The sequence below is a fragment of the Adelges cooleyi genome, unplaced genomic scaffold, assembly GCF_023614345.1.
Source record: "Adelges cooleyi isolate 19-005CV unplaced genomic scaffold, UGA_ACOO_1.1 ACOO_flye_CR_arks_rails_tigmint_CR_PRNA_376, whole genome shotgun sequence".
Classification (NCBI taxonomy): domain Eukaryota; kingdom Metazoa; phylum Arthropoda; class Insecta; order Hemiptera; family Adelgidae; genus Adelges; species Adelges cooleyi.
The window spans coordinates 13,578,493-13,604,207 of NW_026096053.1; the positions used below are offsets into that span (position 1 = coordinate 13,578,493).

The 25,715-nt window shown below is 36.6% G+C and overlaps 2 protein-coding genes across 6 annotated transcripts in view; one reads left to right on the top strand and one right to left on the bottom strand.

Annotated features, from left to right (window-relative positions):
• Positions 1-23,172, bottom strand: part of LOC126840847 (uncharacterized) — a 126,891-nt gene extending 103,719 nt beyond the window's left edge. For all 3 annotated transcript variants that reach the window (XM_050576819.1, XM_050576821.1, XM_050576822.1), the window contains exon 1: positions 22,905-23,172. The gene's annotated coding sequence lies outside the window, so the exon portion shown is untranslated. The remainder of the gene's footprint in view (positions 1-22,904) is intronic.
• LOC126840845 (triple functional domain protein) overlaps positions 1-25,715 on the top strand; it is a 102,041-nt gene that overhangs the window by 60,593 nt on the left and 15,733 nt on the right. For all 3 annotated transcript variants that reach the window (XM_050576808.1, XM_050576810.1, XM_050576809.1), the window contains exons 20-26: positions 13-459; positions 530-729; positions 810-974; positions 1,044-1,791; positions 1,869-2,110; positions 2,194-2,269; positions 10,799-11,009. In XM_050576808.1, coding sequence (XP_050432765.1) covers positions 13-459; positions 530-729; positions 810-974; positions 1,044-1,791; positions 1,869-2,110; positions 2,194-2,269; positions 10,799-11,009 — 2,089 coding nt within the window. The remainder of the gene's footprint in view (positions 1-12; positions 460-529; positions 730-809; positions 975-1,043; positions 1,792-1,868; positions 2,111-2,193; positions 2,270-10,798; positions 11,010-25,715) is intronic.

Genomic DNA, 25,715 nt, shown 5'->3' on the forward strand with positions numbered 1-25,715 from the left:
TTTTTACTGTAGGTGTGTTCCGTGATGGATAGTCTCGACAGAGAGTATCGTCGCGAAGAAGACTGGTGTGGCGGCGGTACTATCGAGGCCGAAAAGCTCGGACAGCTGTGTACGAAACACCAGGAACAAAAAGAAGCTTTCCTCAAGGCGTGCACGTTGGCGCGTCGGACGGCCGAGACGTTTTTAAAGTACACCAATCGGAGTCTACAGTACTACAGTTGCGCCAACCAGTCAATGGCCGCAATGGATACAGTGTCGGAGGCGCGAGTTAAGAACATTCTGGAAAAACTGTCGGGCCAAGAAAACAAAGTGCTCGATCATTGGTCGCAGAGGAAAAAGCGTCTCGACCAATGTCAACAGTTTGTGCTGTTTGATAAATCGGCCAAACAAGCCATGGAGTGGATACACAGTGCCGGCGAACAGTACTTGAACACTCATACCACTGTCGGCGTAACACAGGTTTGTCACACGATGAGAAAGGTTTAATTCAATCATAATATTTACTAAGTAGAGAACTTTTGCCATTTAGGACGAAACGCGACAATTGTTGCGCGAACACAATGAGTTCAAGACATCGGCCAAAGAAACCCGCGAAAAAGTCAAGCTGCTTATACAATTAGCCGATAGTCTTGTCGAGAAAGGACACGCCCACGCTAATGCTATAAAGCAATGGGTGGCCGCCGTCGACAACACTTACAAACATTTTAGTTCCAGAATGGATAAATATAGGTAAGAATTTTTTCAAAATACAATTTTTATGCAAAAAGGCTTTCAATAAACCGAGTTAACTTAATATTTTTTTAATCAAGACTGGAATTGGAAAAGAGTTTGGGCATACAAGAGCACGCCGACATGCGTGACTTGTCCATCGACCGCAATTCTGATCCGAATTTGGAACAAAAAATGAAAGAATGTACGACCAAAGATCTAAAAGAACTGAACGAAGAGAAGAGACGATCTGCCAGACGAAAGGAGTGAGTAAAAGTGGAATGCAAAAGAAAAACCACCAACTGATTATATTAACTACTTAACATTGCTTTTAGATTTATCATGGCCGAACTCCTTCAAACCGAACGGACTTACGTGAAAGACTTGGACGTTTGTATAAAAGCATACTTGGACGAAATCAGAGCGCTGCAAAATGTTCCAATCGGCTTACACGGACGGGTCGACGTGTTGTTCGGTAACATCGAGGACATACGTAATTTCCACAGAGACGTTTTCCTCAAAGAGTTGGAGAAGTACGAAACCATGCCCGAAGATGTGGGCCATTGTTTCGTGACTTGGGCACAGAAATTTGATATGTACGTGAAATACTGCAAGAACAAACCGGAATCCAACGCCATACTAGTGCAACACTCGGGTTCGTGCGGCGGCGTATTCGAAGAACTGCAAAAGAAACATAACATCGACCATCCGATAGCGGCCTACTTAATTAAACCGGTGCAACGGATCACCAAGTACCAGCTGTTGTTGAAAGACCTCCAGTCGTGTTGCAAAGAAGGCCAGGGCGAAATCAAGGACGGCTTGGACGTGATGTTGAGCGTGCCGAGGAAGGCCAACGACGCGCTACACTTGTCCCTGTTGGAAGGGTGCGACGTCTCGACCGACGAGCTGGGCGACGTAGTCGTCCAGGACACCCTGTATGTGTCCGACTCGAGGCATCATCTGTTGCGCAAGAGCCGCGAACGTCACTGTTTCCTATTCGAGTTGTATTTGGTATTTGCCAAACACGTCAAAGACAACTCGAACAATCCAAAAGTGAAATACTTGTACAAAAACAAATTGATGGTAAGATGTTCGAAAGACATCGAACAATAACGAGTAAATTGTAAACGTAATTTTTTCTTATTTTTTGTTTTCGTTAGACTTCCGAACTCGGCGTCACCGAGCACATAGAAGGCGACGAGTGTAAATTCGCCGTGTGGACGGGTCGAGCGCCGATATCTGACTACCGCATCGTCTTGAAAGCTTCTACCTTGGAAGCCAAACAGACGTGGGTGAAAAAACTCAGGGAAGTCATCCAAGAGACGTACTTCAATTCAGCACTGCGTATGTGCATGCCCAAGAGTCCGGCCAAACTCAAGCCCGAAAGTCAACGATGCAGCCGGTATGTCCAGTCATTGCGTACAGCTGCATTCAAAATTGCCGATACATATGCTGATCTGTTAAAAACTTGAAATTCTTTTTCAGAGATTTGGAAGAAGAGAACTTGGACCGCGGTTCGTTGGCCTCGTTTGGATCGGGAAACACGACGGATTCGGACAAAGTAAGTACTTAGCTAAATACTCTTATTCTGAGATAGAATTTTTTCACACAAATTAGATATTTTATAATTATTTTTACACAAAGTATTTTATGTAATTTGAATGCTTGAAATCCAATCTGGGCGTTTCTTCATTTAAATATAAAAACGACAATTTAAATTTAAATTATTTTTTTCAAGTACATTTTCAAATAACTTAAATCATTTTTTTTTTTTTTTTTGTAAATACTTCTTTGATTTAATATTTTCAATTTTATGTAATTAACTTCTTATAATTTCTAGTTGAAAAAACATTTCCTATTTGAAATCGTCGTTCGGTCGTATTCGAAGTGAATAAATATACAATTATAATTTTATTGTTTACATTTTTTTTTTTAAATTTCAACAAACAATTTTTAATTTTAATAACGCTCAGGTTTGGCTGCTCGCTTAGAATTTCTAAGAAAGTATTTGAGAAATGAGAAACTTAAAAATCATCATCGTCGTATCGAAAGTGAATTCCAGCGATTGCGTTCTGTCGTCGTTCACGGTCAGAAACGACGCAGGAGTCTGTCGCCGCCGGTTTTGGCACAAACACCGTGTATTGGACGCACACGTCAAAGTTTGTACGACGACACTGATCGTTTTGGCATAAACAATAATATTGGTCTTTAAGCGTTTCGCCTGGGCCCCCAAAGGGTTAAATGGAGACACCAAGAGTGTTATATTATATATATATATATATATATATATATATATATATGTATTTATTATACCGTTTAGTTGGGTACGGGCAAAATGACTCACCGCCGATGTCGTGCCAAAAAACAAATATTATTTTGTACACTTATAATAATAATAATATCAATCGGTTCAAAGGAGTTAAAAAAAAAAAAAAACAATTTGTTGCAAAAAAAGAAGAAAAAAAAAGAAATACTGTAAATTATTGGCATCCTTTCAGCTCAATTAGGCGGCGGCGGTGGCAACAGGTCAACGTTTGCCTTGGTCATAATAATAATAGTAATAATATTGTATTATATATAGCGCTTTAGTGTTTACATAACATACGTACGCAGTAAAAAATTGAGAAAAAACGATAGGTTTATTGTTGGCTGTGAAAAACAATCAAAATTAATCGACTGGCCAGATTAAACTTAACCAACCCTAACCAAAACCCAACTCAAGGATAGGAATGTAGGCAGTTTTTTTGATGAACCTCGACACGAATAAAATTATCAGCTTGGAAATGAGAAATTTATTTAAAAAAAAAACCCAGTTTATTATACCCACACGGCCCATTACCACCTTCTTAAGACTATTTTTTTTTTTGGTACAAACAAACTCAATAAAGAACCGGTTAGGTCAGGTCAGGTGTGATGTTTAGAACAATTTAGATAGTAAATGTTCAACTGATAAATGTTTTTTTTCGTTGTACAAAATTTGTCAATTTAACTTTGTTGGAAGAATATAAAATATACATATATATATATATGTAAAGTATCGCTAATAGGATTCATAATGGCCATACATAATTAATGATCAATTCCCACTTTGTTTTTTTTTTCATTGCCAGCTTTTGAATGTAGTTAATGCGGTTAATTTTCGGGAAATATCATTTGTCTTTTCCCAACAGGGAATTAGCGAGTCGGTTCAAACGTTATTTCGTCGTCACCGTTGGCGTTACTACATTGTGCCCTGGTGATTATCATAAAATATTTATGTCCGGGCCTTATGTATTTATATATACACAGTGCACAATGTTATTTAATGCAAACCCTACAACGAGCAGAGAGAGAGTTGGATCGATAAAATAAAATTGTTTGTATTAACCGCACGCGAGATACCTTTTTTTTAAGGGTTGTTTTAAATAATAATGAAACAGAAAAACCATTTAAAAAATAACAATTAGTATGATATGAAAATGTCTTAAATTAAAAATATTTGTAAAATATATATATATAAAATGATATACTCCTACTCAATTTTTATTGAGTGTCTAAAAAAAAAAACACTTGCCAACTCTCGAGGTCGGCGTGTAGACTTTTTAAATTTTGGAGAATTGTTTAAAATATATCTTTTATTATTGGACAATAGTTCAAAAACTATGAAAATGTAGGGGAGGAAATGTGTTTTTATGATGTGCAAAACTTTAAAACTCTAAAGTGAATGAACTTATGTATAATTTATTTGTAAATTGTTTTAATTGATATTTTGTGTTTTCTTGATATGATCTGTTTTGTTATCAACATCACATTTTTTTTTCATTTCAATTACCATAATTACATGATTTTTTTTAAAAATGTTAAGCACATTATTGTCTTTGCAATGGTTTTAACTTTTAACGACATTCATTCGGTGTTAGGGTGGCAAGGGTTTATACGCTATGGTTGGGTTAGGTTACAAGTTTATCGATTCTAAAATTGTTTCGTTATTTCTATACAAACATTGTTCATATTTTATTCCCAATAATGCCAGCTATAGTGTTTAAATCTAAACCGAAAATTGATAAAGAGGCTTCTTCGCTATAACATATTATTTTAAGGCATGTTATATAGACAAAACTCGACACTAAGCTTGTTCTCATAAAATAACACATCAAAGATGTATTTGTTTTTTTATAGTAAGTTTTTTTCCCCCAGACTTTTATAATGCATACAGGACTTATTTTTTATATTTCTACTTAGCACTTTCCTATGAGAACACTCAAATTTAAGTTAAAAAAAAAAAAAAACATTTGTCTCGTGGCTTCGATTTTGAAATTATTTCGGATTAATTTTTTAAAGTATTTTCTTGGTTTACATTTTTACAATAAAGTTAAAAATGAAAATTCAAAATGTACTTCCATCGAGCAAGATTGATCGGAAAATCTATATCTATAAACTATCGTCGGATAACTTCGGGCGGGATCGGCAGCCAACGGTATTCGGATAAGGATAATCCGCTCCGCCGGGGGGTAGGTCGTGCGGGGTGGTTTTTCTTTTTTTCGCCCCCTTTTCTCCACGTGCCCCTTCACCCCCATCCACCCTCGCGCGCGCGCCGCTGCCGTACTTGTGGACCACACGCATATCAAGTCGACGGCTACGGCGGCGGCCGCGGGCCCGCCAGTCGATGGCGAACCGCTTTGGTCGATGGCAGCACCGAGCACCGGTGGTGGCCGCGCCGCCGGTTCCTCCGCCGTGACGGCCAAAACGACGTTGCCGCCGATGCGTCCCGCCGTGGCCGCCGCTCGTTTCCCGCAGGCGGACACCGTCGCCGTCAAGCCCAACCGGCGGAAGATATCGTTGCCGTGGTTCCGGCAAGCGAGCGCCACCACGGCGTCCGCCGCGCTCACCCGGCAGCACACCATCGACACGCCGGGCTCGTACCGAAGCCAACATCCGGTCGCGGGGCGCGCCGTGCCACAGGTATGGAATGGGCAAAAAGTCTTACAAGATAAAAAAAACCCTTCCCCCTTGATCTTATTAAACCAGAAGCGTGTCCTGGTCAAAATGGCCAATTTCTTTTAAATAAAACTTCAAAATGGCGATTTTTGCGAATGATTATATCTGAAAATCTTAATTTAAATAGTTAAACTGTGATGTAAAATTATTAGTTTGGTTAAATTATCACTCATTTATGGTAGTTAATTAATTTTTCGCACTATCAGCATTCTTGACGGCGATTAAAAAAACGGTTTTCACGAAAAACCGAAAAAGGTACCCTTCAAAGTGTTTTTTATAGATAAAAAAACTACAACAAAAGAGATAGAGGACAAGATTTCCAAGGGAAACTCGTTTGCGTTATCTACAATGTGTAATGAATAAGTACTGTAATTTATTAGCGTTAATTATTATGATATTGCGTTCAAAATATGTGTGTTGAATAAATAAAAAAGCTTATAATTAATATTACTGATTTAAAAAAAAAACCTTTTTTTACGTTAAAAAATTGTAAATTGCCACATTTGGTCATTTTTTTAAAGAGCTTTAAGCACTTGTAGTCCGACTTTAGCTTCAATTCTTTGAATTTCTGCCGGCGAATAGTTGTACAAATTATTTAAAATGTTGGTACAGCAACAAAATGATCCGCATTTTATTATGATGACGTTTGTACACCATATTGTACAACTCTTACGAAACGTATTTTACGGACGAGATGTTTATTTTGAAAAACGGTAACACAATAATATGGCAGAGATATAGTATTACTAGTCGCCCCAATTGTAAACGACAAACAAAATACGGTGCCATTTATAATAACTAATACCATGATGTTACTACTGTCCAAACGGTCTAAACGAGGAGGACTCGAAAAGAGTTGGGATAATCCCACGACTACCAGTAATATTAATTAGTAATGTGTACTTTTTACTAGCAGGGCCAACACAAAAAATCACGAATGCCTGTCATAAACTTTTCAAACGAAAGGATCTAACGACGGTACTAATTAAATTAGCGGCCGACCTGAATCTGATTTCCGACAGCTGATGACCATTTTGCATGTTTTACGTTTGATTTTTTTTTTTTTTTTGCTACAGTAACAAACTAGGCCGTCCTCGAGCTAGTTCGTTGGTTAGTGTTGGACATGGGTTCGTTTTATCTGCACCCTTTTTGGTACTGTATAGTGTGTGGAGAATTTCTTGTATGAGGCAATTGGCCGATGCGGGATGATGATGCACATGGTCAGCGCTAGAATTTGTTTGAAAGATATTGAAACGGCCAGGAATCAGCCTAAACTATGATGGCTTCAACGAGATATTGTCTGGAACTCGGTGATTTTGGCGGTTTTAAAAAGCTTAATTAGTTTTTCTTCTAACGAGCCATCTTGTGGTGGCGTTCGGTCCTATTCTTCCAGTGTTTGTATAGAAGATAAAGAGAAGTTTTTAGCTTAGCATATTAGGGCTATGTCAACGGGGTCCGTCGTCGGGTTTAAAGGTAGCCAGAAACATATCTTGGTTCGCAATTTGATTTAGCCGGCAGTCCAGCGTGGCTTGGAGAAGTGACCCTCCACGACCTCTGCTCAGAGTGAAGGTTTTTTTATCTGCCAAATCGATACGATCATTGTGACACTGCAATTAACTGCAGTGTGGACTTCAGGGTGTCCATCAATCATTCTAGTCGACGATTGTTTGCAAGCAGGACTGTTATTTTGCTATCGTGGAAGCCGGGACGGGTCTAAGCTAAAAAGCCAAAGCATTATGCAAACATAATTACCTTGAGAGAATGTGCTACAGTAGGACCGGTTGGCATGATTGTTGTTTGACAATGCTGAATGCATTGGTTAGACGATAGTTTGGCTGCCAGAGTTGATCAATAGATGGAAATGATCTGTCCTTACATATCCGTTTAGCAAACAACAGGACAACTTGACAAGTAGTCTTTCGGAATGAAAGTTCAATCTGTTCGTGAGTCATATTATGAAATTCGACCGATTAACGCGCGCTGTTTAATTTATTTTATCGATTCTTTGGAATCGTATTAAAACAAGAAAAAACGTGTGCTGCTCGTTTATTGTTTTTTTTTTATCGGAGTCGCCGCATATTGTGTGTGTGTAATTCGGTATAGGTTTTGTATTAGTTTATCGATTTTCCATCAGTACATTTTTTTTAATAACCCGTTTGTCGTTTTAACGTCACGTCTGGGAATCCGATAGTGCACGTTAACAGTTGGTTGCCGGTAATTACTACTCGTACAATAATTATAAGCTCAGTGTAATAGAAATGTGTGCTTAAACATTATAGTGTTTTTTTAACGATCGCCAGAGCTGTCGATTCTATATTATCACGTCTTTTATCAGCTTGAATTATGATCACTAGAACATCATCAGCTATTATCGATAAAGTCAGTTCATTTCCATTATTTGTCTTTGGCGACCACCGCATTCTTTCGTTGTTTCTTTCTCGAAACAATATATTTTCTAGCCGTGTAACTAAATATTTGCTTTTATTTTGCTCAAAAAAAAAAAAAAATGTATAAACAAACAAAAGAAACGGTATAATAATAATGCATTCGTTTTGGCGATGAGTTTTATGACGGAGCGCCTCGTAAAGCAAATAAACTGCGATGCGTGAAATTCGGTCGTAAACCGATAGATAACAAAAAAAATACATATGTTGAGTGTATGTGTGTAAAAGAGAAAGAGATAGAGAGACAGCCAAAGAGATCATAGAAAAGCTAACCCCATCGAGACCTTGGTGATCCACTTGGTGTATTTTATTTTATACTTTGATAATGTCGGTTTTGAGGCTGCTGCTAGCTTGTATAGAGTTTTCTTTGAAAAACCTATGCAACGTGATCTCATATATAGTCCTTAAGTATAATATTATAGTGAATTTGCCGGCGAAATTACCGTATCGAGTTCATCGTTGTAACGAACCGCTCTCTGTACTAATTAAAATTCCCTTTGAAAACCGAACGATGAAAATTCATCAACGTCAAACCGTCGTACGATATATATTATGTATAATAATACTAACGCGTGCTACGAAACAAGCAATAGTTGTTTTGTTCGAATCCTCCTCGTGCGGGTACGTTCAACAATAATAATAAGTGGACAAAAACTAAAAGCTGGAATTTATATTTTAAACCGGACATCAAGTACGGAAATCATAAGGAAAGTATTTATCAAATTATTATTTAAAAAAAACCTCACTGATGATGATTTGTTAGAACAAAAAGTAAGAAGTGATAAAGGGACCATTGATAAGGATTCGATTGATAAGGGACTACTGATAAGGTATCATGAGGGTGTGATACTCTAAAAATGTAAAACGGTGGATATACTTATCGCTAAATAACGTGGCGGCCATCTTCTCGTTTATCATTCGGTGTAATGTTACTTCTATAGATGTACATAGATATCATTTTAGGATCCGAAAATCGTTGTTTACATTAAGCGTCCTCTCTGATTTATAATCTACTCTGTGGCATCACTATAAGAGGTTTAACGATATAAGCGAATTTATTTTTCCCCTTATCAGTTGCAGCCATTCACTTCTGGTATTTAGACAGGTTTCTCTCTCTGCCCACGCCCAAACTTATATTAGTAATACAAAATATGATTTTATCAGCCAAATTTTACATTTATAAAAAAATATAATATAATATATCACTTTGTCGTCCCGATGTATGTATTAATAAATAATTATTTGGCCACTAGATATATTGGAGGCAGTAGTAAAAGTTGTTATATATTTTATAAATATACATTTTTTTACCATCTTAACGACAGCAATGATTTAGTAGAGATTTCCGTGAACGCACATTATACTCGCTTTATATTTATGTATAATATGAAATATATTACACATTCCGGTATTTTTTGTTTTTACATTTTATTTTTCAAATTCCGTTGAAATTGTTTGCACTTGCTATTTTTAATACACAAAAAAAAATCGAAACGTTATTTTTTGACAATGAGTGTCGAAACGGGTTTGAATTTTTCTAAGGGTCTCAAAAACCTCTCTCTTAAGTGTAGTCGGTGTAAACTGTGATTTTCAAGTGGTAAACATAATAAAAAACAAAATTTCTTTTTAAATACAGTTATAACGATAACCTGTCCTAAATTTTAATGGCGCATTTAACAGCCGTTTACACTATACATATTGATATTGTTGTTATTATAGTACACGCATTATATTATGTTTGCTCGTTAATTAATAGGTTACACTTGTAGGTGTCATAAAAAAAAATCCATATTCATTATTGACATGACACGAAAGGTGTTAAAAAATAACATAACTTACAACCTTCATAAGTATTTTTCGTCGAGCAACTATATTTACGAACAAGCGTTGTATGCATTTTGTTTTTTTAAAAAATATTTTTGTAAAATGTTTCTAAATAATTTCCACTCTTTTCATAGCGTCCTGTGTTTACTAAAAAAAATCTAAAATTAGTACTTTGCTGCTAGCAATTGTAGTAAATTATACCATTTCTTTAATTTTTAACATTTCAACATAGTAACGGCGGTCTTTTGTATAGTTTACATATTTTCTTTGGCGTTTTTAAAAAAGAAAGCTTGAACTCGCTTTTAGTAATTTCGAGACTATTTTTCAATTAGCAGAAACAAGAAAGCGCATTTAGAGGGTTTATAGACATTGTGAAGGTCTAATATATTATGTATAGATGATCGCATTGCTGATGGTTTTAAATTAAAAAAGTTTTGCATAACGAGAAAGTTTGCAGACGTTCTGTGGATTTGTAATCCGTTTAAATCGTAAAAATAAATCGTCTCGAAGTGTGCCACGTGTGACACATAATGTGCACATAACTTTTATGACTTAACAGATGGATTCACGTCTTGTGATGGGTTAAACAATTTTTTATTTTCGGATTCCCATGCCAAGTCGAGGAGGTCGTGCTTCGGCGGTAATTTACAATTTATAATTATTTTCTTCTTTATGAATTATGTACAACATAATACTTGTTACCGTTTTGTCATTTTTGGCGGCGGCGGTCAATTTGCAATAAATCAATGAAGGAACAAACGACTTCGATTTTTTTTTGACACTTTCAGTCGTATGTTAGGGGTTAGTTTCTCATAGTGACCGACTTTGTTTGATTTATTTTGCAGAACTCTGGCGTGGAAATGACATGGGTGATAGCGGATCATTCCGCGACAGCTGCCGGTCAGGTGTCTGTGGCCAAAGGCCAACAGGTGGAGGTGCTCGACGGCGGCATCAACGACATGGTAATGGTGCGGTTGCCGGCGGATTGCACCGAAGGACTCGTACCCCAGCACGTGCTCAAGCAACCGCCTTCACTGAAGTCACCGCAGGGCAGCGGTAAGTCTCTAGATGCTCACGGTGTTGTCTTGGGGCGAAACAGTTGACTCTATTCAATTAAATAACGAATCCGACAAGACGACAACACACACTGTATTCGACGATTTCCAGCTCTACGCGGTCATGCACTCCTCTCCTCCGTTTCACGAGAGAACGGTACTGCGCGGTAAAACAAAACACATGCGCAAACGGCAGTGACGCGTTTTGGTTTCTGCGCAGTGCCGTTCTCTCGTTAGACAGACGTTGTATTATAGTATATTATATCATATAGTTTTTCTTTTACCGACCGTCAGTCCGAAATATTGATTCAACAAACAAACAAAAAAAAAATAAATAAATAACGGCCGTACAACAAACACTGCGCTGGCCGTTGTAATAAATTATTCTCAACAGCGACACGGTGTGTCAACACAAAACGGAATAAACCATTTTCGCACATGTTTGTGTCCGATATTGATGTTGGTCCGTCGCCCAGTCAAATAATAATAATAATAATTATTATTATTATTATTGCATGCGTTATAGTGTTGTGCGAGGCGCGCTTAGTCAGTTATGGTTAGGTTGGTTGAGATCATTTGCGTTTTTAAAATAAGAAAAAATAATTAACATCACACGTTATTTTCAACAGACACTCAAAACGGTCTAGTTGAATGAAAAATTATGCGACTAGTTCGTTTTTTTTTTAAAAATATGGTGCAAGTTTTTCACTGAAAACAAAAAACTGCTCGTATTTAGTTTGGTTTAGGTTCGGTTAGATTCGATTAGGTTAGGTTTGGTTGGTTTCTTGTTCCCTTAATTTCATTTTAAACAGAGAGACTTAGCCAGCCAACTGGTCCCAAATACTATTATGCTTGTATACGCTATTCACCACATTCACTTAGAGCTGAGTTAGGTTAGGTTAGGTAAGGAAATTGTTATCATATGACAAAAAATGATAATTTTATTCGTATGTGCAAATAATGATCATATTATTATTTGTAACAGGTCGATAAATACAAAATAATTTGCTTTTGGTATTTATTATCTACGAATAACTAATTATTTCGGATAATTTCGAATGTATCTTAAATTAATAACATAAATAAGAAATAAAGAGCGATATTTATTTTCTAAACTATTTTTTTTGTTCATCTCTACTTTTTCGAAGAACGCCCGACTCTGAATCCGAGCAAAGCGAGTTTCACATTACGTTCGTGTTAAAAAGCTTTGTCCGTAATCGCGAAAATATTATAAAAAAATAAATCCTAAAGTAACATTATTCATTTGGGGTGAGGGGGTTTAAGTAGTGTTGAGTTTCTTCCACGTCGGACACGCAAACGACGTTTAATTTTCGTATGGGAAACGTCATTGTCCGCGCCAAGTAATATTGCCAATAAAGTTTATGTGTACCTACTCTTATTTTTTTCTGAGAAGACTCGATTATTCGGAAATGTAAAAAAAACGTACATCTGTAAAAAGGCACGCAAAAAAAAAAAAAGTATTATTTCCATAAGCATATCATATTGTACTCGGTAAAAAAACGTATAAAATGTTTATACTGTTATAAACAAACCATTCCCACGCGCTTTGTGCTCAAATTCTTCATAATTTTCTTATTTTTTAAGTGAAAATATGAACAGTTTTCCGGGAAGCGACGGTTAGGTCTTATTATGAAAATATATATACACTCAAAGAGAGCGACAATTTTAATAATGATTTTTTTTTATGTAAAATTTCATAACCTATTCAAATTAAATGCCCACCCCTCCCTCCTCCGACTATATTTTGCATAATCCTTAACGACTTGAAACTTTATTTCATGGCATTAAAAATAATTATATACCTCTGACCAAACCTAATGTAATTATTTTCTCTTGGTACTATCCTATTGCCGTCGATTACAAAAATTCTGGGATTTATCAAAAAGGTTAATTACTAATTGAGTTTACTTCATCCGAAAGCCTTTTCTTACTAATTACATAATAACAAAAAATTATGCACTGATTAAGGTCGGAAAAGGCTTTCGATTTGACAAAATATCATAACTTTAAAATCAATACCATAACCTAGGCTAACCTACCGCACGGTGGGTATCATCAGTGTTATCACTTTTTTAGGTAATAATAATAGTATATATTATCATAGTATAAACTATTAACGATTTTTATCAGAAATTCTATAAATCCCTATGTGGCAACACTGTTAAATATCGACCGAACGTTGTATTAATTTGTATTCTCTAAAGGAACATTAGGGGTAATTTTTTCAGTTTTATTTATGCGAACAAAATATTTAAAGTCAGTTCAGTCCCGTTTCCATTTATGACCTTAATCTCTTCGGGCAAGGCACTATAATAATATTGCTCCGTGTCCAGACTGTGTACAGTTTATTAATATGTGAGCGGTTTATTGTGTATATTTTTATCATAATTGTATATTTCATGATAACAAACCGGCGATAACGTTTTCTTTTGCCGGTCAGTCGGTGTTTTCGTCCGTGTCGCGGTTGTCGTCGATGATAATATTATTAAAATACAATAACATATATATATATATATATTATACAACAGTAATAAAACCGTGTTCTTATATAAGATTCGCTCGTCGTTTTCGTCCGGACACTATGAAATGCCCTATTCGATGGTTTACGTGGTGAACAGGACTACCACCCCTGTCGGTGGGGGTTGGAAAAATCGTTCGTTCGTTCCGCGTGTCAAGTTCGACGTCAAAAGCTTCCTGTTGCTCAGGTGCTTGTCCCTGAGAAAAATGAAATTCCCCAAGGAATACGATTGCCGCCGGGACTATCAGCGTTATCGCGTTAAAGGTCAGTCGAATAGCCGCCGTTTGGTTGTTGTGCTTGTGTGTTTGTCTTAGAATATTAATTATGCGTCAAACGCGTCTGTTGTTGTTAAATAAAACCCCTTGGTTGATGTGTACAGGTTCTTGCATTTATCGTCTCCAATATTGTTATCTCCAGGAATAAAATGGCAGCTTAAGGCCATATCAATTTTACTATTAATTGTGTACATTTTACTGGTGTGCTTGATCTTGGCTCCCGTTACGCTGACGTATTTGTTTATTATCATGGAATATTTGATGAAGAAGGTGTATAATATGTGCTCAAACTTGTATATTTCAATCGTGATAAAACCGATAAAAATATTACCTAACCTACCTGTTGGAATTTCCACGGCCGGAATCGCACTCGTGTCGTTCCACGTTGGCCGGAGTGATAAAAACAAACGGTTTTGATAATATTATATTACAACAACAAGTACTAAAATAGATCAATACTTTTTTTTTTGCTAAAACCTAACGAAACCAAACCTACCCTAACCTCTAACCAAGCCTTAGAATTTGTCTAGCCGATCAATTTGTTTTTAAACAAATTGAAAACGCTTGAGATTGCCCAAACGATTACATCAACACTATTGAAGTTAGATTAGGTAATTAGTTAAGTTGTAGTCAATTTAATGATCAATAACACAGCTGTACATCGTTTTGACAGAAGAAACTCTTAATTATACATAAAAATTCATTGAAAATAATTAAGTGGTCTCGCTTTGGTTTTGAGTTCTTAGGTAGAACTGTTTTAGATTTATTGGTTTCTTTAGTTTAATTCTTAATTGCCAATCCGAACGTTCGTAAGTTAGTTTTAAACATTGTTGTTGTTGATAATTACTTTTTTACATTTTATTAAACAAATGGCAAGTCCGGATACATTTTTCAAAGTACTGTTTATGTTTGGGGGCAAGGCAACGATTGGAAAACCAATTTCGAATTTTGGAAAAATCCAAAATAATGTTTAGGGGGAGTTGTCTCAATGGGTGGTGTGTAGTACTAGGTGCTTAAAAATAATATTATTCGTCTATGTATGTTTTCCATGTTAATTTCGCGACATAAACCCTTCTGAATATTACGGGTGAGGTTTCCTTGTTTATTTTTTTTTTAACTATTGGGAGTTGTCCAGACACGGACACCCCTTCCCCTCCTGGCATCCCTTACCGTTAAAAATTAAATTTCCATATGTATTATTGCTAGTATCTCGGGTTTCCCGGACCTAACCCGATCCAATCATCCCTAATGGCCTTTCGTATTCCCCTTTTTTCCCCCCTGTAATTTTTTTTTTTTTTTTTAAAGCATTTGTGTGTATATGGCTCCAACGGGTCTCGGTCTATCTGTCGGTTGTGTGTGTGTGTGTGTGGGAAAAGAGACGGCGGCGGTGGTGGTTTATCGATTGCGTTTGTCGCTATCTACCATTGCCATGTTCCCTATCTATTCTATTCTCTCGTCTATTTTCTCCCAGTCTGTTAAACACACAGCACTGAGCCGTCGAGACACTCACGGGCAACCAACGGTGGTTGGGATAGGAGTAGGGCGATACGGCGAGGGAGGCAGGCGACAAGAGCTTTTAATATCGTCTTAACCGTGTGTATTACCGCCACGGACAAAGCTTAACGATCGGTCGGTGGCCGCAAATAATATTAACAATAGTAATAATAATAACGTAAGAAGTACCTACCTGTCAATGCGATTAGAGATGGACCTTATCGAAATGACTATGTAACGAACGGGGAGAGGTTAAAGTGCGTGTTTACCGGACATAAACAGGTGCGATCGGTTTACAACAGCTTTATTTGAAGAAAAATAAACAGACTGGGTTTAAGCATATTACTATTTTAAATTTTAAACGAGCAAAGTACTTAATTTACAGTGTAATCTTCTTATGTTGGTTACATAAAAAAGCTGACGAGATTCTAGCTGGTATGAAGAGTTGATGTTTTTCTTTTTACAAACGGTGTTCGAAGAAATAAAAGGCCAAAGGAAATTAAAAATGTTTGACCGTGGAAATAATTTGCAAAATAAAAAAAGTCTGATTTGGTTTGTGTACTCATTTCCTGACTTAAAATTTGTTTGGAAAAATATTGATTTGAAGAAATTCTTATCTGCAAAGTTTAAAACTGTTCGCAGAATAATTTAATGATTTTCAGTTGCTTTTTTTTTTAACGTTAAAGAAAATATTATGGTAATTCTCATTTCGGTCACGAAAGAGACTTTTCTTATGTTTTAGTAAAAAAAATATTTAAATAAATAACTGCGATAGAGTAAATTAAAATAATCGATTCTCCCAATGTGGGGGGTTAGGTAGGGAGGTGAGGTGTTTTTCACTATAAAGAGTTGTTAATTGTGTTCATTGAGTCGAGAGGGGCAAGTAAAATATGTGTGGAAAAAATACTAAAAATGTTTGTTTAATTTACACCGCCCGACTTTGTTGTAAGTGGTGTTCTTATGTATTTTACTGTGGTTGCATTTTTTTTTTCTCAATTCTTGACCTACTTTAATCGCCGTACTCTCAAAAACCTACTTACTTTGTGGGAAGTTAAAACTTCTGAGGGTTTTTTTTCGGCCAAGGGAATAACATGGAGTGACAAAGGGTGTGAAAATAATATCTGTCATATTGTAAGGAGAATTTCAATTCTGTGGTAGAAATCATAGATTTGAACTATAGGTGAGAGGGGTCGATTGTGTCCTCGCCTTTTATAACTATTTTTTTTTCTTTTGATAATATTACCGTGTGAGTATAATATGTAATATGATAATATGTATGTACAATAAAGATACAGAAAAACGCCCGTGGCCGCCGCCTAAGGTCAGGGTTCTGGCTGCTGCGGCCGAATCGATGGAACAGTACACTGCATAACCTACCCCCGGCGTGACTCTGGGCTGTGTGCCTCCCCTTTGTTTCTCTCTCTCACCCCGTTCTCTGTGATCCTAAAAATGTGTCCTTCGTCTGGTTTACACGGAGTCGTTGTCGCTCCACGTTTGTCCGTTTTAGCACGAATAATATTTAAATCATCAACTCTTTGAAGCGAGGCGAGTGAAAGGGAAATGGGGATGGAATAGCGTTATATGTGGATGAGGCAGGGATGGGTTGGTGTTAAGGGTAAATCGATAATTCCTGGACAACTGATAAGAGAGTATGTATAAAAAATATATACAGCTGTATAACATCATAATATACGATGCCTAGTACTCAGCAACAAAGTGATCAGCAAAAATACTCTTATGAGTTGTTAAACACTGCACAGTATCGCCTTTATCAATAATTAAATTGAAATTTCATATGACAATATGATAGTGTGATAATTGATGGCAGTGAAACAAATTAAAAATAAGCGTACCAGCTTTTTCACTTTATAATATTTTACTTATTGCGACCCCCTGATAAATAAATATTTATATTAACCTGGATAGCCGACTGTGCATTTAAAGGTACACTGAACAATGTAGTTTGGTGTTCATATGTAGTGTGGGTAATGTTTACATTTTGTTATCAATATTTTATTGTGGTATGGTTATACTTAGGTATAAAGTATATTACTATTATTATGTCACAATGACAATATTGAATCGGCTGATAAAATATGATTGATAAGAGAACCCCACCCGATCGTAGAACATGTTTGTGATGTAATACGTTTTTGCTTCGAGACAAAAATTGAATTTTATTGTTGGAAGTATAATGGCGAAAATTGATCGGTTATATCGTCACGGATGGCCCGAAAGTTTGCCTCGGATCCCGTTTTCATTAGGGAAAATCGTATACGTGATCGGCGTACTTAAGGGTGTTTTTCGGTAGTTTTTATCCTCTACTAGCCGAGCAACGCTGCTGCGTTTTCTCCCTTGGGGTTCGGTCGTCCGAAGAGACACTATTGATTGCAATTAGTTTGTTCAAAATCTATTTGTATCGAGAAAAACGGGGACGTAATAGGCAATTTTAATCGACCAACCTTAATTCCTATTCGAACGTAGTCCTCATAAGAGTTTTTAACTGTGTTGATAATAGTTTTACCATGAATTTGAGTCTTCCAAAAATCGTGTACATCGATTCAGCTGATAAGATACGGATTGTTGATAACTATACTGATAAGAGATACGATAGTGATAAGAATGGCTGTTGTTATCAGCTGATAACAGAATATAGGATAATAAGGGACTAATGAGATTTGGCTTCAACGTGCTTGGCTTTAGCTGAAAATTGTGATTAATTTTTTTGTTAAGGGCAAGATTCAGGAGACGATACGACTATTCTTAAACAAAAGGGGAGGGCTGTAGATAGTTTTTCCAAAAAAAAAAAAAAAATAATAAAATACCGTCCGGTAAAGTAGATCGCGTGTCATAACGTACGACAATCGGTCAGCTGGGGACCAAAAAAAAAAAAAAGTCATAATAACACCACTTAGCAATCTAGTAGTTTTGCAACGCTGTGTTCTCGGTTCTTATAACGTCATGAGTCTCTTCGAGGGGAAAAAAAATAGCATTGTAAACACAATATAAAGTATAACGATGATTGATGATGGCACTCAGACCGCTCTCTTTTGTTCGTCTTGTATCTCATGTTTTGTCTCCGACGTCGAACCACTAGGCGAGCTACACTATTCATCGATTATTATTGTATATTGTAATTAATTATCCGGCAAACGGTTGTGGACTTTACAAAATTATAACACAGCTGCTGAATCTACCGTTTTTTCACTACATTCCTCTATTTATACGTTGTATCAAAGTCAAAGACGCGATAAGAATATTTCCAAGGAGATTCAGGAGCAAGCGGCGGTTTAAATGATTTTCAAAATAGTCCAATTACTTTCAAATTTTTGTTTGGGACATATGTTTTAATACATATTGCTATCCATATACGTTGGCAAACTAAAAAAAAATATCAAAAACCCTTCTCCCATAATAGGGTGGTGTCTTTTTTTTAGTAAAGCTGTAATCTGTATAATTTTTTTCAAAAATCTGTAAAACCGTTTTTTTTATAAAGAAAAACCTTCCAAAAAGCGGAAAACAGTTTTGACTGTATTAAACCTGGATAAAGCTCCTTTCATCATTCACATAATATAGAAAAAGATATGATCTTTCTCTCAAAGGAAATACATTGGATCATGAACGTGATTCTCTTACCATTAAATTCTTGTTGGCTGATTCTCTTATCAATTATATCTTATTCGCTGTTATCCGGTAGTTATCAATTTGCCCTTATCACCACCTCATCCACACTTATCTTATCTCTTCCCCTACCCTCATGACCCTCTTATACATGCCAATATTATCAGTATCAATTATTAGTCGTTTGGTTTTCGCATCACACTCGGTCACAACAATTCCTGAAGACTCGTCAGCTTCCTTATACATACAGGCTTTGTTTTTTTTTTAATCTACAATTCCTTACCACATTCCTAACGCGTACGAGCTCACCTAATTAGGTTACTCTGATCAATCGATAAACTGTATAGGTCTGTAGGTAAAACTCTTGAAGACCAGCCGATTTGCTGGCACTTCGATAAATCTCAAACTGGGTCATCGTGCGGTGCATCTCTTTTGTCCGGCCTTCTTCAACGAGATAACTGTACATCATATTGTCTACACATAAGTCATGATGATAATATTATCGTTATTATTGTTGTATATATTGGAAGCCGACCAAAAATCTATTTCTGCGCTCGTCGAGACTGACAAGACTTTTTTTTGTTCGGTTCCTTTTATATATTATTAAATGTTTCACCGCCCCGCGCTTAATATCCGTCAACTAATTGTCTTGTGTACACACTTATTTTAATAATGGTTCGTCCTTCGTTTTCAAACCAAAATCAATCGAAAATTTTCAAAAATGTTCTCGAAATTATTCTTATCTATTAGGGTCTTATTAGTTATTACAGATAAAATAAACCAGATGAGTGTACTCGTCCATATTGAAGCAATGTGTAATTTATGAAAATGTAAACACAAACCAAAACCCTCCTCAACTCTGTGCAGCACTACTGGCAGAGAAAATAAACCTTGAAAGTATTTGGAAAAATCGCGCTTTAGCTAATAATGAAATTATTGTTAATAACGTTGTTGTTTTATATTCAAGCGAAAACGGGATTTCATGCACCAGCTGTGTTCTATATTATTTTGCCCTTGATCCGATTGCATTTTTCTGTATACTTTTTTACTACAATCGGATTGGCGATTTTTCCGGTTAATTATATAGCTGGATTACCATATTAAAATAAAATAACATACACTATTGTTGTATAGATGCATAAAAAAACTTATTCATATGACAAGCAAGTCTGCTGTCGGTTGTCTCCGCGTGTAACGATACGTTTGCGCAATTATCGCCGTTTTGTCTGTACTTATGTGTTTGTATATGTATATACAAAGTATGACTATGTTATTTTCAAAAAAATCATACCTTTAGATTGGTTTTGCAATAATAATTAGTGGTTTTGTGTTGGTCTAACTCCATGTACGGCTCGCGGCCTCGACGGGTCAACAAATCGCCGCAGAAGCGTTTACGTTAATAATAATAAAAAAAATTCAAATGTATAAACATTCTATATATAGTGTTGTTTGCCCGTTTTTTAACGTGTAAAAAAATTAAATAAATAAACAAAACCATTACAGTGACAGAGCGTCGGTCCCTTTGATTTTTTTTTTTGTAAGGCGAGACACAGTGTGACCACTTTAAATGAAATGAAATACTTTTTTTTATAAGTTGTTAAACACTCTGCGCGGTATAATCCTTGTCGACTGGTATACGGATCGATGGATAAATTCAAATTTTATATCATAGCATTGTATTACTGATAATTCATATTTTTGTATCGCGTGGTTGCAGCAGTGGTAACACAAATCAGAAATACGCAGACCCGAAAAATGTGATTTCGTCGTTTTGGTCACACTGCAGCTCGCCTTTTTTCTCACTTTATAGCAATATTTTACTAATTTCCAACCTCACCGCGTCAGCGGAAGTAATTTCCTTCAATCGAAATTGATTTTTCCATATTTTTTTTTTCGATAGGCAGAAAAATATTTTGGGTTTGACCTGAAAAAAATTCAATATTCGTCAACCCCTAGAGGGGGGGGGGAGTGGACAAGTAGAGGAACTGCTAACACGTGCAGCTGCGTCACATAGTTTTGCGTTATTAATTTTATTTTTTCAAATACTGTCGAATGAAATAAAATTGAATTAAAAAAGAAACACCGTTAAAACGTATGGCGGGTCATTAATTTTGCATGCGTGTGTGTATAGAATACAATTTTCGGCGGTCGTACATCGTCGTTGTTTGACATTGAAACTCGGTTCATTAATCAATCGACTTGGGTATTCTCTTGGCAAGGTTGCAGCCGATTTCGCCAACATTTGTTAAGGATTTAACTTATTGCTAATTATATTTGACAATTAGTTAGTGAGAATTGAGTTTTGACTGTAAAATTATACTGTTATCACTTATCAGTTATCAGTTATTTCGTGATAACTGATAACCAATGAGAACGTTGGAATCGAGGTAACCGCTTTGGTAACCCAAGTAACATTTTGTTAACTTAACAAACAGAATTTAACAATAATAATGTTGTTGCGAGAAACTTACTAAAATATTTAACCAGATGTGAAATTCAAACGAATTGTTAACTAACGTTATGTTGGTGTAATAATAATAATAAAATCCACTCTCGGTTTCGCCCAAAATGCGCTTGTCGTCGTTGTTGATAATAATGTTACGGTAAAATTGATAAGAAAAATAATCGACCCATAAACACGAGACATACATTAATCGATCACGTGTTGTAGTCACTCGTTATCGTTGCTGGACAGTTTATAATATGTACTATATAAAATAGTTAAGGCTAGCAATCGGAAGACTTTTTGATGTACAACGTAATATCACCTAATAATATAAAATATGACAGAAAATAAAAACACAAGTGTTAATCAATACGGCGGCGGCCAAAGTGTTGTTTTGGAGTCGTTTCAAAGTGTGTTCGACAACCGATTTGATGGATGCAATAATACAAATTTTCCCCTCCGAAGCTCAGCTCCCATCCGCGATTGTCGTCGGTTTTTTTTTATGTCGACTTATTATTATTATTATTAATATTTATTTTTTAGGCCTAGTCAACGACGCGTAGTCCATTAGTGATAATAAAATACTTCGGACAGTATAGCAAAAAAAAAAAAATCACCTGTACCATGTTTTAGTTTTTTGTCACGTTCTCTCGTTGAAATAAACGACCATTTTTTTTACCGTGGGACATGCTTTTTAGCCTTGGCCTCCCAGCTCGAAAACGACACAAAATAGCGTCACGAAAGTAGCGCGCCTACAGGCTAAAGCATGTTCCGTGTTTTATAACTTAAGTCGTTAAGGCTTTAAGTAGGCTGTTATTTTTTTTACTTTTTTTCTTGTATGAGATTTAATTCCGTAACTTGTTTACATAGATACATAGGTACGTTTTGCATCAATTTAAAAAATGTTGTGATGTTCAACAATTTGCGTATCTGACTAGAGGTAAAAATATATGTTATTTAAGTAGAGGCCGGAATAATAATCTCTTAAAATAGTCAAAATAAGGTTCTAATATTTTCTTAAAAAGTTGACAATATTCTTTAAAAATCGTAGTAAAATATGCTTTATTTATTTATTTACTTTTACATAGATTCTCTTAAATTCAAAATATGCTATTATATGAAGAAAAAAAAATGTTTAGATACCTCAAAGGTATTCCAACTGATGTTTAAAGGTCACTCAATAAGATACAATTTAATAATTTACTAAAATAATTTTTTCTTTTTTTCGCCAAAAAGTGGAAAATTTTACAAAATAAAAAATTTAATAGTATATTTTATTTACAGTACTAAAGACCACGTGACCCACAAATCTATATAAACAATATAGATTGCATGAATTGTTCATAAAAAAATTCGGTTTTTTAATTTAAAATTTTTGAATCTGTATGAAAATGGTTTGGTCAGGTTAAAGATAAGATCATGTTCGCGTAGGTTATAATTTCAAAAAAAAAAAAAAAACAACCAACCGTTACTTTTGCTTGACTTAAACTTATCAATCACGTTATCTTATTAATAACATACTGTTAGTGTTGTTGTGGTCCGATGGTTGGTTTTCCGGCGACAGCCGACCGACTCGGTGTGAACGATACGCGTTAAATAATATACAATTATATGAAACTAATTAAATGACATCATATGTCATATAATATGATAATATATACGCGTATATAGATGTTCGATGCTAATAATAAAAATAAACACGAGAACAAACGTTTACGTCGGTCTAGGCGAAAACTGTGTCGTCCGGCCGACGCGCGTCACGTTGTTGTCGCCGCCGCCGCAGCGTCCCGTCGACGACGACCCACACAGGTGTGCTGCTTTGTGCGTGTACTTTCACGCGCGGCGGCCGTCGGCGGTGCCCGAAACGGGTGGTGTCCGCCGCAGCCGCCGCCGCTGTCATGTTGGCCGTCCACCAAGACATCTGTATTGCTGTTGTTGTGTGAATCGCGCGCGCTATTATATTATTATTATAAGATACGGAAAGGAAAGAAGAAGAAGATGATCGCTCTACCAGACACGGACTCCGCAGTCCGCCGACGTCAACCGTCCGACTGAGACCGCTCGCTCTTGCGCGTTTATTTGTTCGTACGTCGTCGTTCGGTCGTTTAATTAAAAAAAATATATTTTGTTATTATCGTCGGTAGGGTTTTTTATTTGTTTTATTAGTGTTTTTAAACTTTCGGTGTCGTCGCCGCCTCTTGACGTGCCCGCGCGCGTGTGTGCGTGCTCGCGCGCGAGCCTTGATTTCCTTGATTGCGCGACATGGGCTTTTGGACGAGCAGCAGCAGCAGCAGTGGCGATTCTTCGGACTCGTCTTCGACCGACGGCGGCGGGGCGTCGGCGGGCGGCGAGTCGGACGATTCCGGTCGGTTGAGCCGCTGGAGCCGGAAAATCCGTTCGTTCCGGCACAAAAAGTCCAAGCGCGCCGCCGACGGCACGGACCGCCGGCACTCGGAGTGCCACAACCGTCGTAAGGTGTCCGCCGCCGCCGCCGCCGCTGTCGAGACCACCGAGACCACGACGTCCAAGACGACGACAACAACAACAACGAAAGTCGTGTCCGCCAACAGTAACAATAATATCGCCCTACCCGTCACAGGTATTTGACCTAAAAAGTCCTACTGTCACAGGAGTTGACTTGAAAAGGTTTTGGGTCAACTCGAGATTAACATCTGGCAGTTAGATTAGAGGTTAGGCGTTGGTCATGGAATATAAGAAATCCAAAAGCGAATTGAACAGCTGGTCCCAGTGTACAGAGACTCTTGGCAATCGTGTGTTTTATGGGTACGCTTAAACTCTATAAAATTCATACTTTTGAGTGTTAGTACTTGTACTCCATTATTAGACTTATACCGTCGTCCAAGTCCCAAAGTGTCTACACCGAGGAAAGACTTAATTGAAGATTTTTACTTAGAATAATATTTTCCCCCCGAGAAGGACACGCGGGGAGGGAAAGGGATGGGATGCACACTTAATCAGCTGATAAGAATTAAGATACAGAAAATCGGTCTGTTAACAACACATGTTCCAATGGACAATGTGTTTTCTTCGAAGGAAAAATGTACTGTTTTTCCAAAAGGTTTCAATATATATATATATATCGTTTTCTAATAATTTAAAAACGACGGACGGGTGTGTGACTTTCCAAAACGTCTGTGTTTTCAACATTTTGGTAGAGCAACAAAAAAAAAATGTCTCTGACCTATCAGCCGGGGTGGTGTGCAAATCGAGTGTGTTGCAATGGTTTTTGTTTTTTCTGGGCCCTCAATTCGGATGCCGCATAGCCGAGAACGGATGCCAACAATTTGCTAACCGCAACTTTTGACTCCCTCCCCGACCTTCTCCTCTCCTCGTCGCCCCTTTCAGACTTGTAATATACCAATCGTTTGTTGCAATCAACCGCCGCCTATCGCATTACTATACTTTGTGCGTTCGAATCTCATATAATATACACAATATACTACCGTATTGCCGTCGAACCGCGAAAGTCTGTCTGTGTGTGTGTGTTTATTTAAGTTTTCGTCTAAGTGTTTTAATTTTCGAAACCCACGCCACGCCCTGATAGGGATATCAATAATAATCGCATCGTTTAGAACATGCCCCACGACGACAGATTGCCTCTTCTCGACAGAGCTAGTGAGTTCAATAAAAAAATTAATAATAATCATTATTACAATAAAAACGAAATCGTCAAATAAGATTTAAACTAAAACAGTGTCTTCGGTTGTTTTTATTAAACAATCGTACTACAAACTCTACTTAGAGCTACAAATGTATCGACTACTATTTCCAATTTGTTTTCAATCAGACTATCGCAGCATTATGAATTGTAAGGATTTTCCTAAAAAAAAAAAATGCTTTTACCGGTACAGCAATTCAGGTGGAAAATCCGTTCTTAGATTATGGAAAACAATTAAAGAAGAGTTTTTTTTAAATAATTTGTTTCTATTTTTCAACAATTGTCAATAACCTCACAGCTTAGTCGACAGAATTTATTTGTGATTTCTGAAGGTTTCTTTGCTCGTTTCGAATCGCATCCGTTTGCTAGCAAATATATATACATACAATAATTATAATTACCAGCAATTTCCGGCTTCGTCGTTTCCGAAGAAGGGGTGTGGTTAGCGGGAGGAAGACGGACACAAATAACCCTTTCCTCCTCTCGGCCTTCCTGTATCTCTGGTAGTTAGCGACAAATTGATTTTAAATCGATCTAACCAGACGCCCCAAGTATTCGTTTATTTATTTTTTTTTTAATCTAGGACGAGTGCGTTTTTTATTTTTATTTTTTCTACACTGTTAAAAAATTCCTCATTATACATAAATTACATA